This window comes from Lynx canadensis, chromosome B4 (assembly GCF_007474595.2).
Source record: "Lynx canadensis isolate LIC74 chromosome B4, mLynCan4.pri.v2, whole genome shotgun sequence".
Taxonomy (NCBI): domain Eukaryota; kingdom Metazoa; phylum Chordata; class Mammalia; order Carnivora; family Felidae; genus Lynx; species Lynx canadensis.
Window position 1 is genome coordinate 39,157,073 of NC_044309.1, and position 19,318 is coordinate 39,176,390.

A 19,318-nucleotide genomic window follows, 5' to 3' on the forward strand; every position below is an offset into this window, starting at 1 on the left:
TCAAAGCTTTGAAAAGTGAGGAAGAAAAGTAGGACCCAGCAGAAAGCCTTATTTGCTCATTCTTAGTTATTAGGACATTCCAGAAAGCAGGGATGGATATCTTGTGTAAAGATGGCAACTCTTGAAATTTGCTGTACTCCTTTTCCACCAAAGAAGCCACCTGATGCACATGAGATCTGATGCAGAGCTCAGAATAAATCTCATTTAAAGTTTCCCATAAGGCTCTGAGCCATCTCTTAGTTACCTAAAGAAGGACCTGCAAGTTAGGGTCCATTCAAAACTATATGTTTATATGTGCTCTAATGGGGACTGTGTTTGAGTTGTAGGAATAAAGCATTTGGTTAGTTTAACCCATGTGCTAGGATTTCCTTAAGCACTCTGGAACAGATATATGTTTCATGTATTTTTACATCCTCCATATATTTTTACATTCCATATATTTTTTGAAGACTGCCATCCTATTCTATTAATTTAGGATTAGGAAAATGGTATTCTCTATTAGCTGCCAACATGCATCAAAGTGCCTGCCTATAGGGGGAACTGAATTTTAAAGGTTCCAATCTGTGATGAGTTAACATCTCCCGAATACTTAGGGAGGGAGACTATGCCTAAATTCACAATTTAAGAATTGTTATGTAAAACATAAAATATATAAAAGATGCTATAAGATATAATTCCTATTTTGATGATGATGATGATGATGATGATGACGATGATGGTGATGATAAAGCCATGGGAACATAACAAAAACTTTAGGCTGAAAGGGATCTTAATGATCATTTACTATAGCTAGCTAAGTTTGTAGATGGGGAGCTGTGAAAATAGAAATATTTAAGGTACCTGAACGTCACAGTACTGCTTGGTAGCAAAGTAGGAACCAGAATGCAAATATTCTGAATTCTAGCCTAGTGCCATTTCACCAACGTGATGCTATGAGGACACTATTTTATGCATCAATTTTAGGAGACATCCAGGCTACTAATTAGAGGTCTATATTTTGCTCTATCAACGTCTGGGTGACTAGGGACAAGTAAATGAGCTACTCTGACCTCAACTTCTCAACCAAAGGAGTGAAACACTAATCAATACCCTGTCGGATTCAACGAGGATTCATTCAGACGAGAAACAGATGCTCTGGGAAATACAGCTACTCAAAGAAAGGAATGTTCTCAGAATGATGGACCAAGAAAGCAGCTCTATCTTTGGCAACTTTAAAAGGACTAACCAGACCCCAAACATGTAACCCAGACATCCAATCAACTAGCTCCAGTAGAGTATAGACAAATTAAGAACATAATTTAAGAATAATTTAAGAACACTGTAAAAAACACTATGTAATTCAAGTAATAACTACTTGATTAGACCGAGTTTTAAAGGGAAGATAAATTTCCATGTCCCTGGCTTAAGGTGGGTTGTGTAAGATGGGTAAAACACAGCATCTTATTCTATGTCTTTTGCTCTATAATTTATTATTTTTAAAGCACTCATTTCTCATGCTTACCCACTAGAAAATGTACTTTTCAGAGTTAGGGACTGTATTCTTCAACTCTTTTTTCTCTCCTGCCTGCCTTCCAAAACATTCACTGAGTGTCTAACTGTATGCCCACTACGTTCCCAATGCCTAGCACACTGTTTGGCACGTGGTAAGGACTCAGTTTTTATTTAAAGATATGAATGAATAAATCACAAAAGCTAAAGACATTCTCCAAAGCACAGACACTTCTGCATGTTTGACTCCTCCATTTAAACCATTAAAATTCTACCTCACAAATCTGAAGCATGCCCCCGACATGCTCTGATATATCTGTGCACAGACCTGTGATGTTATCAGTTTAACACATATGTGATTGCTCAGCATGAATACAATATAGAATTTCAACTGCAGGCTCCTAGACACAGAGGCATATTCTGTGACTGGACAAAATGTCATGAGGTCCTACAGTACATTCCCGTTTCTAAGCAAGACTGCATCTAACCTACAGTAGAGAACAAGGCTTTCCTCAATCTGAAAGATTTCCGTTCAGTGAAACATACAGGCAGCCTAGGTAGAGTCTTAAGTGTCTAAATAGAAGGTGAGATTTTGATTTCTTGGGGTAAGTATGATTTTCATCCCAAGTGTAGCCAATTTCACCAGAGTTCCATTACTGACTGACTTACATCATCTGCTAGATGACAAGAAATTGCTGGCAATTACACTACAAAGAGTATTTATATGAACTTTTCTTGTACAAAGGCAAGTAAATTTGAGCCTTCTTCAGTACTTTGTTAGGAAAATTTTTAATTAGATACACCACTTTATTTAAAAAGAGAAGCACTAGAAAAACATATTCAGAAATGGGGGGGGGCAGAAAAACTTACGATTAGCCCAGTTTATTGGAATCACACAGTAGCGATCTCGTGCACTGTTACTTGATACAGCTAAATTTCCTGAGTTTAAGTGATTTCAGGAAGATCCCCACACAGAATGGCCTGTACAGGTCTAGACTCCCTTCTCTCAAAATATTTTTTTAAAATAGTGTTTCATGATCCTGAAATAATTGGTGGCCAGATGTTAAGACATTTCATCTGAAATCTTATGCAAACTAACCTAAACCATTTTCTTCAGGACATCCTCCTTGACACCAGGAAAAAGTTTTGGTCCTGGGTCTGCATTTGCCTGACGGACTGGCTGGCTGCTCTCAAAAACGGAAACATATGTGGGCACGATGAAGGAAAGGATTTGGAAGTTAGGCAAAGGAATTTTCTTGCTCCTTTTTAATCTTGTATGTTTTTCTCTCCCCCTAAGCAATAGGTCTACTAAATTTTGGTGACTTTTTATTTTCAAAAGTGCAAAACTGAATGCTTTTGGTGTTATTTCCCAGGACAAAAACTTCACTTAGTATTCATAACTTTTTTCTTACAATTTGATGACAATTTTTAGAGAAAAATAATGTGAAGGCTCACACATACACTCATTGAAAGAAGGAGACAGGGGAATTCTTATCATCATCAACATCATCATCACTAAATAGAGCTTGAAGGAACTCACCTCTGTACATCACAAAGAAAGAAGTATTTGGTTTATACTTACAGGGACCACAATGAAAGTGTGATATGAGATGGCGAACAGCAGAAATAAATTAGGACTTTTTGCTCTAATTTCACCTTCCACATAAACCCCTCTGCTTTGGATTTGTGCTTTCCTAAATTGTTTACACAATGCACAGGCACAGATTTTGTTTCAAGTTCATGTAAGAGCAGATGCCCTTGCTTAAGGCTGAGCAAAGAGGAAGTGCATTCCTCCTAAGAGCCTAAATCCAACCTCGCTTGGATTGTCAAGCACACTTATACAAACTGCTTACTTTCAGGTCAGTCCTAAAATAGAAAGAATATATCTCTCCAGAGGTGCACATTTTGAAAATTATAAAAATTTTAAGACAACCTGTTTTCACATTTCAAAACTCATTCCTTTTAATGCCACCAAAAGACCACCAAGAAAATAATTTTAGAAAAATTTTTAATCTGCCCCCTGAAATTTGCCACCAGCAAAAAACAAACAAACAAATAAATCCCAAAAGCCTCAACAAGAAAACTATTTCTCCGGTTTTTATTAATTAGTTTTTAAAAATTTGGAGAATATGAATTCAGCATGTTGTAGAATTATGTTATACACTGTACTAGCAGATGCTGGCAATCCTTGTGTTTAATGATTGCCAAATAAAATATGAAATAAGGAATATTTATTAGAAATATTTTATATTGCTCCAAATTGGTTGTAACCAATGCACAGCTGAATAAAACCATGAAATCAAAAGAATATTCAATCACATTCAGAAAGTGGATATTTTAAAGGGGAATGAATGAACTTGGACAAAACTGAAGTGTTTAGAAAACAAATAAAAATCACTATTGTTCGAAAAAAATTTCTGGTAGGGGTAGTCTTGACATTTCACCAAGAATTTAGATCTACAAAGTGCTTAACTTGACCTTCCACAACTTAGGTGTCTGAAATTAAGCAGGAGCAAAATTTAAAGGGCAGTTATCTCTTAAGTTTTTTAAGGACTTCCTTTGGGTCTTTCCTTTTTTTTTTTTTTCCAATAATTTATTCTATTTTTTTACCTTTGTATAAACAAACCAAGTGTCCATAAAATCAGGCACCCAGAAGCAAGCCCTCTCACATACAGTTCACTCAGACTGAACTTCAACAGCAAGTATTGATATTATCACTAATTTTAACTCTTCTCTTTTTTTCAAAAGAAACAAAACAAAGTGTCTTGGGTCAGATCAGCAACCATTAAACGAAAAAGAAATATATTAAAACGAATGAAGAAAGTAATACTCACAACCAAACTCTGTCATCTTAAAAAAGAAACACTTCCACACTTCATATCTGATTGGGACAGAAAGCTTTTCCTTTACATTTGAGACAAATAATTGCACCTCAAATCCACATTTTCAAAGAAGCCCCTAGCTTTCTGCATCTGGCTCTTTCAACAGTCTCTACCTCATTGAGGTAAAAGCAAGTTCACATTTACTATTTCCGCCCCCCCCCCCAACACATCCCACTACAGTTCCTTGTAAATTTCAGCATAAAATCAGGATTATCACTGTGGGTTTAGAAAATGACATATTTTAGATCTCACCCCCCCCTCCCCGGACTCAAAGATTAAAAAGGCTTTGCCCAAATTTAGGGGAAATTGAAGGTGCTTGGGCTCTGCCTGCAGTTGGAGTTTCCAGCCCCTGCAGTCTAGAAGGTTCTTCATGAGTACGGACACCACATGGGTACCCAGAGAGTGGGAGGGGAGTCGCCCTGCACTTTTGCCGGTCTATTTGTGGAACTCTTTGACAAGCATATTTCTGGACGGATTCGCTCCTCGTGCAGTAAAATTCATCTAATATCGCTCATGTCCATTTTCGGGAGGCAGAGCATCGACCAACCCAGCTGGTGTTTAAATGGTGAAGGGGGCGGGGGGCAGGAACGAATATGCCGCGCGTGAAAAACTCCTGGCGTAAAAGCAAACGCAGAACTCATGCCCCGAAGAACAGAAAAACACTGTCCCGTCTCCCTCACAGGAGAGAGGGTAGAAAATAGCCGAGTGGCGGGGCGTCGCGACTTAGGAGTCGTGATATTCAGTCTGGTGTCGATACGGAGCGGAACCGGACCACGACCCAAAGCAATGAGCTTTTTCTGCAGCCAAGAGCTGCTCCCGACCTCCAAGTGCAAAAATAAAATCGGAGGGGGTGGCAGGCGGCGGCGGGGAGGGGAGGGTGCGGAAGGAGGGTCGCCGCCCCGGCTCGCGGGCAGGCCCGCACCGCCTCTCCCACCCCGCCGGCCGGCCGGGGGCCGCGGACCTGCCCCGCCGCTCGTGCGCCCACCGCGCTGTGCCGGACACGCCGCAGCCACCCCGCGCCGCTCCCCTGCCGGCGGGCCCCCTCCCCCGCCGCTTCCTCTAGCTCTCCCAGCCCCTTCCCCCCACGTGTGGGTGACGTCAAAATTCCGCGAAAAAGCCGCGTGGTGGCTCCCCGAGCGGAGGCGCGATTCCGCCGCCCAGCGGCCCCCTCCCGGGCGCGCCGGGGAGGGGAGGGGGGAGGAGGGCGAAGCACCGAGACGGCCGGTTCCTTTTCCTCCGGGGAGGCAGGGCGCCGCCGACGCCGCGAGCCAGGCGCCCCCCGCCCCAAATCTTATTGGAAAATTCACTTTTATAAAGCTAATGCATTTCCAGATCTATTTTCGGCCTCTCGAGGCGTGTCTTGCGGCTGAATCAGACAGGAAGAGGGGGAAGCTCGGGTCTTTTTATTTTTTATTTTTTTTCCAAGGGAGGGGAGTGAGATGCTAGGTGGGTGAACAGACGGCAGGCGCGAGCCGTCGGGACCCACGCCTATCGCATCTGCTGCATCAGGCACACAGCCCCGGTCCGAGCTGAAACACCGAAAGGGCAGTCTGAACACACGGGCCGGGCCCGACGCTGCCCCCATCCCCCCCCCCCACGCTGGACCCCGGGCGCCCCAGAGAGGGGACCGGCGGGGCGGGGGCGTGGGGGCCGCGGCAGCAGGGTCCCGGAAGCGTATTCACACCTGGAGTCCCAGGGCCCAGGTTGGGAAGCCCTCCTCCCGCTCGTCCCCTCCCACCTTCCTCGCTCTGCGCCCTCCAGTTCCCGACCTGTCCTTTTCCTTTCACACGTTTTTTCAGTTTGCTTTCACTCTTTTCCTGTGACCGCCCCCCTCCCCAATTCCTCTTTCTCTCCCTTCTCTAGCTCTTTACTGTGTCCCGGGAGCCGGGAACTGAGACTAGGTCACTTGCCACCTACTTTGAAGTAACCGTCGGGTTTTTGGTTTTCATTGTCTAACCATCCTTCAATGGAGAAACACAGACACAGCCCTGCTCTTTCAGGGACTTCGGGGGAGGGCGATGGTACCCATTCCGGAGCCTGAACTCACTCCCCTCCCCCCACCCGGCTAGATCGCCCCTGCGACGCAGCAGCGGGGCTCGAACTAGCGCGCGGCTCGGAAGCTGTGAGCCGACGGCGTGATCACCTGGCCTGCGGGCATCTGCCAGGTGAGCTTGGGAGTGTGTGTGCTTAGTGTTTGCAGGTTCCTGCAGAAATGTGCCTATAAACACCCAACACCCTGCTGCACCCTACACCTACAGGGTTTTGTACACTTTCCAACCGAAACTCCAAAACGCGAGGAACAGGGGGTGGGGAGCCTGCACGGGAGGGAATAAAAGTCCAATAAAACTTATGTTCACCAGAGTTTATCACTGATCCTATGAAGGACAGAATTTTTTCTTCCTTGAGGGTGAAAAGGGGATAAGGAAGAACCAACATTATTCCCCTCCCCCCTTTTTCCACAGGGACCAGTTTTGACTTAAAAGGCAGAGCATAGGCGCTTGGGTCCACCCCCCCCCCCAAACCCGAGTCTATACTCAAAGAAAATTCGCACATTTGCCCGGAAGGCAACGTGCCTTTTCCCGCGTGCTAGGTGCTGTGCTTCTTAACAAGCAAAATTAAGGTTTTAACACATGGTCGGAGTGGCGACCGAAAGGGAAAACTCAGTTTCCAGTCCAAGCCTCCCGGAGACATTCCTGCCAACCTCCGCACCCTCTCACGCCCCACCCCGTGCGTTGGAGACTGAAACCCAACTGGGGAACGGATTCGAAGCGAGGTTAATGTTCGGGAACAGTCCGTAATAGGAAGTGGAAGTGAATGGGGGAACTCGAAGAAGCAAGCCTGCCACGCGGGAAGCGTCCGCCCGCGTGGGGCTGAGTGAATGCAAAGGCCGGCGGGAGAGGGGGCATCCGCCCGCACCCCTCTGCGCCCCTCCCCTCCCAGCCGCCGCTCCCCCAGCCCCGCGCCCCGCCGGAATTTCTCCGAGAAGACAGACAGGGGTAGGGGTAGGGGTACGGGGGGAGGGAAGGGGCTAGAGGGGCCCTCGGCTTGCTTTTGAGACTCGAGACGTCGCCACCCAGGCTCTCCCCCCTCCCCTCAGGGTGGGCCAGGCCGGGAGGACGACCACCCGCCTCTTCCCCTCCCCCCTCCTCCCCATTTCAGGAGCCCCAGGGCTGGGGATGCTTTCCCTGCAGGGAGGTGGAGAGAAGACCGTGCTTAGTTAGTTATCAAGTGATGTCAAGAGGCTGGAAGCCTTCGCCGACTTCTGTCCTTGCCTGTCGGGCTAGATTTATACTTTAAAAATACCTCTCTCACCCCCACTGCCCCCCCCCACCTCCCCAGCAGCTTTCTTTGAAACGCTCATTGGTGGCTGAGGTGAAGTTTGAGTAATTCCTTTATGGGGTCTTAAAATGTAAGTTAATATATTTATCCGGAGTGACTCAAGCTGGAGTCGGGAAGTCCAAGTTGACTAAAATCAATAGGTAATTGTTAGGGACCGACTCTATTCCGAGGAACACTGTACTTAGCCGGAGTGTCATCCGCTGTGCAGGGCTGTTTCATTTTGAGTTGCAACTTGGGTTTCTCATTGAGCTTTTTTCTTCCCGAAAGCTAATGGCTTCCACAGCAATTAGACATTTTCCTCGCCCGCCCCCTTCCCTCCCCTTTCTTTACCTAAGGTAGATTGGATACTAATTCCCGCGGCTATTGATAAGGTCGGAGGCACCGCGGCCTCTCCCCAGCCCTCGCCCGCCCCAGTCCCCGCTTTCCCTCCGCCCTCCCTTGGCTTCCTTTTGATGTAGCGGGGAACGCGTCCTACTAAAAAAAAAAAAAAAAAAAAAAAAAAAAAAAAAAAAAAAAAGAAAGAAAAAAAAAAAGAAAAAAAAAGAAAAAAAGTAATCTGCCCGGTAACAATCAGCGCGCAGTAGCAGGAGCCCCAGAGCTATTGGCTATGCAAATAGAGGGAGGGGAGACGGCGCCCCAAACTCTTACTCACACTTTAAAGAGATATGCCCCCCCTTCGTCCCCCACCCACCCCTTCCGCCCCACCCTCGTTTAAAGGGGCTCGCTTCAGGGCCTGAGCAAATCGCTTGCACCTCTGGTTTATTCACTCCCGGCCTTCTCTATTCCACTTCGGCCCCTTCTTTCAGGGAATCTAGTGAACAGCTCACCCAGCTCGCCCCCCCCCTCCCGCCCCGCTAACTCTCCACGTCCCGGTTTGGGCCCCCTTTCTCGGTGAAGGAGGTGCACAGCTGACCATGGTGTTTCCAGGGCCCTGACCCACGCCATGCTCGCTGCACGTGCCAGTTCGGCCAACTTACTGGGGGCTCTGGGCTCCCTCCCCATCCCCCCAAAGTGAAATAACACTGAAAGTCGTGGGGGCGGGGGTGGTGGGAGGAAGGAGGTGAGGAAACGCCACTATATCCCCTGTAAAAGCAGCGTTGACCCCGGCATGCATTTGAGCACATGTCTGAGCCGACTAGGCTGGCAGCATCTCCACCACAATCCTGCTCCCGGGGAGAAAGCCCTGGCTGGCGGGTGAGGCGTGAACCCCGAGGGGTCGGCGAGGATGCAAGCGAAGGACACTGGGTGGAAGTCTTGGGCCTCCGAGGAAAGGAAGGGGTGGTGTTGTTTGCGCAGGGGGAGAGAGGGGGAGCCAGACCTAATCCCTCCCTTGCCCCCCTCCCCTCCCCTCCCCTCCCCCTCCCGGGCTATTTCCTAGAAAGCTGTATCAGTGTGGCCACGCTCGGCGCAGACACCTCGGGCAGCTTGTCAGCAGATGCAGGGGCGAGGAAGCGGGTTTTTCCTGCGTGGCCGCCGGCCGCGGGGGAACCAATGGTAGCCCTGCAAACCGGCCCCCCCCCCGCCCCCCGCCGGCCTGCGGCAGCCCTGGGCGTCTCTCCGCTGCTCCCCAAGGCGCCTGTAGCGCCCCCAAGAATGGGCTGGTTTCTGCTCTAGGGTCACATTCTATCACGTCGAAGAAGCTGCCCCCTCCCTCCTAACACCCACCCCTTCCTCTTCTTCCTCTCCACACACAAATGCGGGCGTGGGGGCTGGGGGGGGGGGGCTTGTTCTGGTCCCTTTAATCGGACTTTTGAAACAGCCTTGCAGTGATCAGGAACTTAAACGTCCGGGATATAACCTTTATCTCTGGATATCCGAGCTTGCTCTTTTCTAAAATCGCTCTCCTTATTTTTCACTTAAGGGATCTGTTTCAAAATTGCACGAGCCTACCCCATCTTCCAGTAATCTATACCCGTCATTCTCGGATCTTACATACAGGGGCAGGAGTGTAAGGATCAATTTTGAAAAAGCCCAAGTTGGTCGTATTTTGGCATGATACAACTTACAGAATGTGCGAAATTAGAGGGACTAAAGAGGAATCGGTGTGGGTTTTTTTGTGGGTTCCCCTATCGGGGCCCCTGGCATGCCGGGCTGGATGGAGGGAGAGGGCCTCGGAGAGCTAAGGAGACGGGTGGGGGGGCGGGGGACCGCGTTTGAAGTTAGGTCGGGCCAGCTGCTGTTCTCCTTAATAACAAGAGGGGAAAGGAGGGAGGGAGGGAGAGATTGAAAGGAGGAGGGGAGGGACGGGAGGGGAGGGAAGGGGAGGAGGAACCGGAGAGGGGAGCGAGGCGAGAGGGAGGAGAACTAACTGCCCAGCCAGTTTGCGTCACTGCCTCTCAGAGCAGAGAAGAGCGAGCAGGGGAGAGCGAGACAAGTTTGAAGGGGAGGGCAGGCAGAGTCAGCAGCCCCCGAGGCTCTCCTCTCCCACCGCCCATCCCTTTCCTCTCTTCTCCCTCAGCCTCTCTCTCTCTCTGCCCCATAACTTTTCTCCCGAAAACCCCCTACCTAGCCAAAGGAAGGAGGTAAGGGGAACCCTCTCCCCTCCCCCCTCCAAAAACCCCCAATTTTCCAGTCCGGAGAAAGCAGGGAGCGAGCGGGCACCCGGCTGGCCATGGAGCTGCTGTGCTGCGAGGTGGACCCGGTCCGCAGGGCCGTGCCGGACGCCAACCTGCTCTACGATGACCGCGTTTTGCAGAACTTGCTCACCATCGAGGAGCGCTACCTTCCCCAGTGCTCCTACTTCAAATGCGTGCAGAAGGACATCCAGCCCTACATGCGCAGGATGGTGGCCACCTGGATGCTGGAGGTAGGTCTGCAGATAGGATACTCGCTCCCCCCCCCACTCCACCCCCAGCGCAGGGAACCTAAAACTTGGAGAGGGCAGGCTCCGCGCTCGCCTCCCCGCTCCTGTGCGCGAGGTTACCCCGAGCCCTTTGGCGAGACGCGTGGCTTCGTTTCTGTTCCTTGCAGGATGCAAGGCTAACTGGGGGAGGGGGAAGGGGATAGGGAAGGGAGGAGGAAAATCTGGGATAAACGAGGCTGTCCTGGAGCGGGGGTGGGGGAGCATCCCGCGCGCGTGTGCCTGCATGTGGCTGCCTCTTCTTCCCACCCCCAGCCCGACCTGTCTTTTGCGAGGCCGCCACTGCTTTCGGTGCAGTGAAGAAGGGAGTAGGAGCGTGAAATCGGGACCCACACGTAAAAAAAGCCAAAAAGCAGCCCCCCAGAAGCCAGAGAAAATTCGTCCTAGCCTCAGGTCCCCGCATGTGGTCGCGACTCCGCGTTGGCACTTAAGGGGGGGGGGGGGAGAAAGAGGGAGGGGGAAGAGGGAGGAGGAGAGAACCGGAGAATTCAGGAGCCCCGGAAGTCGCATTGAAGAAACATGTGTTTTAGGGGAACCCAAAAGAACCACTTCTTTACCCTTGCTCCAAATCTTTGCCGAGCAAGCCGTGTGCCCACGTATGCACAGCTCTGGACCTGCCGTGGTTTCGCCATGTTGCTTTGCAAACTCCGGTTGGAAAGGCTGGAAAACGTCGCCCGCTCCCTCCGCGCACCCCATTATTCCGGCCACCCCACTTGTAATAGTGCCCTCTTCCCCAACCCCCACCTCAGGAAGGTTACTTACAGTTTGGCTTTCCAGTTTCCTCGCTGCGGAGATTTGGGTGGGGTAGGAAGGGGGGGGGAGGAGGTGTGTGTGGGGGGAGATGTCGGGGCACCCCTAAAGGAGAGGTCAGAGTCCCCCGTGCCTCTCTCTGGAGGCTCCCCGTTCCTCGGCTTTCCCCCAGCTCGTCACCACGATCCCCAGTTTCTGCCCTTGTGGGCCGCAGCCGGACACTCTTGCCGCGGCGCTCACCCCTCCAAGTTTCCCCTCGGGATCCAAAGCCCCAGGGGTCGAGATACAGACCTTTCCGGCACCCGAAACCTCCGTTTCGGGAAGCCTGGATCCTCTTTGGGGTTTTCACGCCAAAAGGGCTTTTCTAGGATATTTCCTCGATTTTTCATTATTTTTTGAAACCGTCTCCCCATGCTCCCGAGTCCAGCCGCCGAGGCTGCGGCTCTTCCTCCTCTCCTCCCTCCCCCTCTCTTCCCCACCTCTCCCCACCCACCCCCCCAATAGCGGCGCCTGGGCCGCAGGGACCCCCCCGGACATTTTTTCCAATTGTCGGGAATGATAGAGCAGGGTCCGGGGATCCGAATGAGACCAAGAAGAAGACCCCCGGAGCCTCCAGAATATTTTTATTGATTTTTTGAAAAGATGACGAAATCCAAAAAAGAGAGTGTGAGCGAGTTAGAGTGAGCAAAGAAGTCAGTAGCCAAAGGGAGCGTCGCCGAGCCGGGCGGCTACTGCGCATTTGTTTGCCTCCTGGCTTCGGATCTTCAATTCACCTCTTTTTTTTTTACCTTCTTGGGGAATACCCCAGCACGGATGGACTATTTAGATTTACCCCGTTTTCCTCCTCTTTATTCTTATCACATAGCCTACTCCCCTCCCCCTCCCCACTCAAAAATTAAATATTTTTGCTTGTTTCCATAGGTTGTGCCTTTCATTTTTTTTTTTTTTTGTCTTTTCCTGACACTATTCCCTCAACCCCCCAACCCTTCCCCACTCCCATTGTAGGTCTGTGAGGAACAGAAGTGTGAAGAAGAGGTCTTCCCTTTGGCCATGAATTACCTGGACCGCTTCTTGGCTGGGGTCCCAACTCCTAAGACCCATCTGCAGCTCCTGGGTGCTGTCTGCATGTTCCTGGCCTCCAAGCTCAAAGAGACCATCCCTCTGACAGCAGAGAAGTTGTGCATTTACACCGACAACTCCATCAAGCCTCAGGAGCTGCTGGTAATGCCTACCTCCTTTCTTTTTTCCCTTTCTGCTCTTCCTTCCTTCTTTGCTCTCTCCTGTCCTGATAAGCTTCTGCCCACTGCTCCCCAAAGGAATCCTTAGGATCCCAAATTACCACATCGTTGGAATTTTCACACTTTAGGAGATACCGCTTTTAATATGAATTTTTTTGTGTTCCTACTGCGTGCCAGCCACCATGCTAAGCCCTGAGGCTACATCCACAAATAAGATCCCCGCGACATTTGTGTTGGGGGAATTCATTTGCACTTGTGTGTGCGCGTGTGTGTGCATGCATGGGTGTGTGTAGGGGAGACTTGGAACACAGTGATCACATTTTAATTAAATTCCAAATTTTCAACCACTGAATTTTGAGAAAATAGCTCAACTTCCCACATGGTAGGCATGTGTTCCCGTGGTAAAAGGGTGTTGTGGTGCGTCTCCTAAGAATCCAGAGTTCAAAGGTAATGTCTTATCTATCTATAAATTTTCAAGATACCTGCACATAGTAGCTGTTCACTAAATACCAGCTCACTGACGTTTGAGCCAAGTCAGAATTTGTCCTTTAATTGGAGGAATCTGAGGCCTCGTTCTTGGGGAGGCGGGCTGTGACCTCTGTACGGTGACAGGGGTCCTGTCTTGACTCAGGTTTTCTAACAGCAAACCTTTTCCCCACCCAGTCTAACTCATTTTCCCCACAGCTTCACACTCAAGGCGTCCATGTGGCAGCAGTGTGGAATGGTAGAGTGGTTCCCAAGCCCACCTTCCGTGGTCTGCACACCTTTTCTCCGCACTGTTTGGAAGAGCCCCCTCCCCCACCTCCTTCTGATCGCCCCTCCCCCTTCCTACTGGGAAGGCCTGCACAAAGTCCACAGGGCTAGGACTGGCTCCTAGAACTGAGCTCTTTGTGAAAAGGCCTTCCTTTCTGGGGCTGTGCTGCCATCTAGTGGTAGACATGTGCAAGGATGGGGGAGGAATTGCGGGGAATGTAGAGAGGGGCATGAATGACTTCACCTTTGAACCGCTGCCAGATTTCAGCTGCTTCTGGTTTGGTCCGGGAGGCCCAGAAAGGTGCTTTCTTCTGGGAGATCTGCTTCCTTTAATAATAGTACAAGACGAGTGGTTTATTTCACACTCCCCTGTGAGAAGAAAGGGCTGGAATTTCAAGCCATCTTAGAAGACACTGGTTGTGTAGTAATTTTACCAGTTTTTTTTTTTCCTCTTTTTAAACCCCAATCCTCTGTAAAAAGCCAAGGGGGACTTTAAAGCATGTAAAGGAAAAGTCGTTAGAGTTCATCACCAGTTTGTTTTTCTCAACGGGAAACCAGGAAAATGAATCTTCCATTTGGCTCGTTTGTTTCAACGTGATGGTGGGTCGTGGTGTTCTTTGGGACACCCCAGTTTTTCCAGGACCGGCCAAGCCAATTCATGTTGCTTCACAAGCACCCTGCCTTGTCCCCCTTTCCCTGTCTCTTGATCCCAGAAGGTGGGAGGTACAGGAATCCTCCTATTTACTTATGAGGAATCCGAGGCTCTGGGAGGGGAAGGGAGTCACCTCAGATCACACAGCCACCTAGTGCTACAGGAGGGGACTGGGGCTCTGGTTGCTGGTGTAGCAAATGGAAGAGAGCCGGGGTTCTTAGGGTGAATGGGGGAGTAGCGTGCACTGGCACGGTGGTCTCTTCCTGTCTCTTCTGAAGATGATTAATGGATAGGCCTGTTTTCCCTCTGATCGCACTTAGTTTTAAAGTTTCCTTTCTGGCCTGTTGGACTCTGAACACAATTCCCCAAATGTATCTCAGTAAGGGAGAAAAAAGGATTTTCACTAGGTGGACCAATGGTGAGAAGTCTGTGAGAGAGGGGGTCATATTGTCCCCCCTCAGCATTTGGACTGAGGGGTTCCATGACTTTGCCCAGGCACCTTCACTTTGCCCTGTTCAACCTCCAGCTGCAGCATGGGGTTGCTAATGACCATCCTGGTGGGTCCTCCAGTCTCGGTGACAGAGGCCTATGAAACATGTAGGAGAAAGGGCACTCTCCTGGCCGAATGTCATTTCCCCAAGACTTCTGCATTATGTGTTGAGGGGAAAGTTTTAAAGCTGAGAAAAGTGGCACTTATTGGCACCAATTACAAGTAAATTGGTTGCCAAGGAGTTGAGCCAAGGAACCTTATTTTGAGCTTTATCTGTGTGCATCATTTTTCCCTGAGGATTAAAAAGACTATTAATCCAGCGATAGAGACCTGTACAATAAATTATTACCTAAGGGCCACAATGACCTTGGCAGTGTCTTGTAAGTTCAGCTTTCTGGGCGGGGGGGGGGGGGGGGGGGGGGGGGCAACAGGACTGCATGGAGGTCCATGTTGGCTGGGGGGGTGGGGGGAGCCGAAGAGGAAAAGAACTAGGAGAAAGTAGAATCTTGGCAACAGCTACCTGGGCTCTCATTATTTTTGGTGGAGCCTCACATTTGAGGCAGAAGAAGAGATGCCAGCGACTTCCAGGCTTTGGGGGGCAGGTGGGGGGTGGGGGGGGCTTGGACAAATGGGCCCACCTTAGGATCCAGCAGCATCCTCCTGAACATCATTAGAACTGGTCCGGACCCCAGCCCCTGGTCCCTGACACCAGGTCAGCCTTTGGGTTTTATACTCTTGTCTCCCTCCCTCCCTCCCTCATCAGGAGTGGGAGCTGGTGGTGTTGGGGAAGTTGAAGTGGAACCTGGCGGCTGTCACTCCTCATGACTTCATCGAGCACATCCTTCGCAAGCTGCCCCAGCCCAGCGAGAAGTTGTCTCTGATCCGCAAGCATGCGCAGACCTTCATTGCTCTGTGTGCTACCGGTAGGAGCAGGCTGGAGCCGGAGGGGGCCTCGTGGGGGGCGGGGACACAGGCTGAAGAGCCCTTTGGGGGGGGTGGTCAGGGAGAGACTGACGGGGGTACTAACTGGCATGGGCTTAGGGGTTCAGGAGAGGGGTGGTCCCAAGTAATCTAGAGTACAAGGTTTTCATGCCCAGGCTGTGTGTTCTTTATTTTATCTGAGCTGGTGTATTCTTTTTTCTACTAAACTCATAAATGGTTTATGAGGACAGGTGTGGTAAGCGGAAAAAAAAAAAGTGCCTGTTAAAATATTCTTTATGATGTCTAAAGTGCTCTTTGAAGATTATATATACTGCTCTCTGGTTGTGTTTAAATCTTTAATCTTTTGAGGAAAAGGATGCTTGGAGATAAGGCCAAGAGGAAATTTGGGGGGGTGGGGGCAAATATAGGTTAAAGGAACACTGTCTTGATAAATACGCTGCCTGCCCTGATAAGCAGTAAGGGAGGTCGAAGGAGTTCTCTTTACTGTAGGGCACTTACTGCTGGGTAACTGGTGGATGGAGGAGTGAACCTGGCTGGCTCTCATCAAGGACTCACCTTCTGAGCACTAAGTTCTGATGCCCTCCCTTTAAGTGCTGCTGTTTTGAATTGGTTGCAGCCTTTACCAGCAAGCGCAAGTGGCTTTTTCATATTAAAAGCTTTCCACCCACCACGTTGATCCCACAATTGATACATAGTTCTTACTGGCCCATTTGCTTTGCATTTCCCTAATAAACTAAAGGCAGTGGTTTGACAACTGTCTCATTAAACTGAGCCTTGGCCAGTTTCTACTATTTTTGTTCCTTGGTAGTGGCCATGGGAGAGACCCTGAAACCTTAATCATAGGTAAAGACATCATAGGTAAAGAACTGACTGGGCAGGTCTTTTGTTTTGTGGTGGAGGGGGGGTTGGGGGAGGTTGGGGGGGGGGAATTCAGAGGGTTCAGCCCAAGTTCGCTAAGAGTTGTTGAATTTTAGAGATGGGACTCCTGGGTTACCTTTTTCCAATGTTTTGTTACATGTTATTTGTAAGTATGTACAAATGGATCACACAATATGCAATAGTGTATATGCTCTGTGTTCTCAGTCAAAAGTTCAGGCTTTGCTACTTATCACTGGATGACCTTGGACGGCTGCTTAACCTCTCTGAACTTGAGCTTCTTCATCTGCAAAACACACCTGTTGATACATGATCTTAACAGCCTTTTCAGGGTGGTTAGGAAAACAAAAATCAGAAAGAGACAATGTGCAAAGAGGTACTTTATGAACCAAGGAACGTGTAGACCATGTGTTGTGGTACTAATTGTGAAAATGCCACCATCTCCGTGTTTAACTGTTGCAACTGCCTTAATCCAATTCAACAGGACCCCTTACTCTCTGCCTTCCCTGGCGTGAATGTAGGGTTCCCAGCCACCCACATTTGATTCTAGGGCTTAGATTTTTTCTCACCGGTTTTCTGTAGTCCTGCCCTTCCAGATCCAGACTGGGCCCATGGCCATGTTAATGTGTCCTGTGCCCCTTTATGAGAGAGTAAGCTGTCCTTCCTGCAGCCCTGAGGGGGCCATTCTTCAGAGCCCCCATGGATTGACTGGGGGCTGACTTTTAGACAGTAGCCATTCTTTTGCTTCCTCGCTTCTCTTGCTGTCTGGCCTGGGGCCCTAGAGGTCAATCCCTCATTGACTTGTCATTTTGTCTCCCAGGCCCTGCTGTCCCTTCGTCTCCATTGTCATGATTCACTGTGGGGGAGGGGTCAACCAGTCCTTTTTTCTCTAGCCCTAGGACCCCCGACCCTCTGACCCGAAGCTCCCCCATTGCCCAGCTGTTAGCCAGGATTCTGCTTTGACCTTGTCTCTTGACTGACAGATCTTTTGGGGTCTGTCCACCCATTCCCCCATTCTGATCTCTGATTGGGGTAGGGATGGTAGGTGGAATTATCCAGGCATGGGCAGATCCCCAGCTTCTGTAAAGGCCCATTCTCTAAAATTGGGGGTCCCATCCCCCCACTTCTGGCCTTCTTGCCCAGATCCTTGGGGTGGCTGCCAACTTTGGGGCCAGAATAAGGAGCTGGAACTCAGGCACTGAGGACAGAGGTCCAAGGAGTGGCACAGGAAGTCACGAAGACTGCCTTTGGGGAGCCATGAGCTAGTTCTGGGCAAGGGCTAAGAAAGGATACAGGGAATAACTCCAACCAAATGAAGACCACCAGCCATGTACTAAGCCGTAGGTGTGGACTGGTCAGAGCAGAGGGGGCTCCTCAGAAGTTTCCTGAGTCTAGGAAGGATGGCTCTGTCTCACAAAGCTTTTCTTTCTTGATCTGTGCTTGAGTCTGTATGAATGACCAAGTTACATAGAATCCTCACTTTGTGGAGTTTTATACCAGATGGCCTGATGGTATAAAAGCCCAGATCTACTTTTCTTGGAGGAAACACCTTCCAGTTAGTTGAAATGCCTCCTTTTGGGGCCAGGGTGTGACAAATGGTTGAGTGCCTAGGACTGTCTGGCAAGCGGCAGGCACAAGGTAACTGGGAACCAAAGGTAGGTGATACCGGGAAGGTCCAGTCTGCTCCTTGCACCTCACGCCTCTGTCCTTGTCCTCCAATCCTGAATATTCCACCCTGAAGCCCAAGAGGCACCTGTAGCCGGGGTCTTGCAGACTCACAGTGGGTCTGGAGGAGATGGTAGCCAGTCCTCTAGGCTGTGTGGCTAGTTTATGGGATAAGTTGGTTGTGAAAGAGCTGGCAGTAGTTCCTCAGTCTGTGCGGGGAGTGCATGTGTGTGTGTGAAAGGGGAAGAGAGAGCAGGAGAGCAGAGAGGGGCCATGAGAAGGGGAGCGAGTTTTCCTTAGGGGCTAGAGGGTAAGATGGTGGCAAGGCAGAGAGATGCCCTCCTCCCTCCCCCCCCCCCCACTCATCTCAAAATGGCTTCTGGCAGGAGAGACTGCCTCCACCTGCCTGGTGTCCCTCTCTGGGCCAGTCATGGTTAGTGAAGGCACTGGAGGGAGAGAGGGACACCTTCATAACTGACAGCCCCTGGCATTCCCTTTCCTGGAGCTTTTGATCCTGGGGAAGCAGGACTGAGCCTTAGTGTCCCCCTGTTCGTAGGTGTGATGGTAGAGTCCCCCAGGTCTGCAAATGGGGAAAGAAGTACCGTTTAATATGACTCAAGATCGCACTCTGGAAATGGAGGATTCTTGATGGGGGATCTCACGCTCAACAGATGATTCCAGTTAGTCTAGAAACGCCAATGATACTGAGTTTGAACTTGGTGTGGGGGTGGGGTGGAGGTGCTTAACCTCCCTACCTATGCGTGGTATCCCACATCTCCCTCTTTTTGCCTTGGGCCCCACCTCAGGGTGTTTTGCTTATTAGCTCTTTGCAGCATGCACTTGAGTAGCCCCGCCCAAGGCTCCCCACCCTGAGGCCTGAGCCCTGGAACCCCAATGGAGCCCCAGTGAAGCCCCAGTGATGATAACTGCTGTATTTCCAGCCTTCCTGGCTTTACCCAAAGGCGTTTCATAACCTTCTATCATAAGATAGAATTATAGCCGGGGCCCGGAGAAGGTAGGTGGGTTGGCCCCTTACCCCAAAAAGGTTTGCCCTGGCGGCTGCCAGGTGGGAAGAATTTAAGCCACCTTCCTGTCTCTGTGCTGCCCCCACAGCTGACAGGGCGCGGAGCTGAGGGGAAGTGGCGTGGGCAGCCGACAGTGTCAGCGCACCCCGTGGGGACCAGCAGTGTGGCAGGGCTATCTTACTTCCCTTCTGGCCGGACAATGAATGAGGAGTAGGCTGCTTGCTGTTCTCCAGCCGTCTCCCTCCCCTCCTCCTGCCACCTAGGCCTTTGGAGTTATATTAGTGTTCCATGTCACCGTGGTCCTTCCCCACAAGGACAGGGTGTGCTGAACCTATTCCAGGGGTGGTAGGTGAGGTGT

General features: G+C 50.1%; 1 protein-coding gene across 1 annotated transcript in view; it reads left to right on the forward strand.

Annotated features, from left to right (window-relative positions):
- Window positions 1-10,024: 10,024 nt before the first annotated feature.
- CCND2 (cyclin D2) overlaps window positions 10,025-19,318 on the forward strand; it is a 30,330-nt gene continuing 21,036 nt past the window's right edge. Inside the window, exons 1-3 of the mRNA XM_030321475.2 lie at window positions 10,025-10,515; window positions 12,325-12,540; window positions 15,216-15,375. Of these exons, the coding sequence (XP_030177335.1) occupies window positions 10,321-10,515; window positions 12,325-12,540; window positions 15,216-15,375 (571 nt within the window). The 5' untranslated portion in view covers window positions 10,025-10,320. The remainder of the gene's footprint in view (window positions 10,516-12,324; window positions 12,541-15,215; window positions 15,376-19,318) is intronic.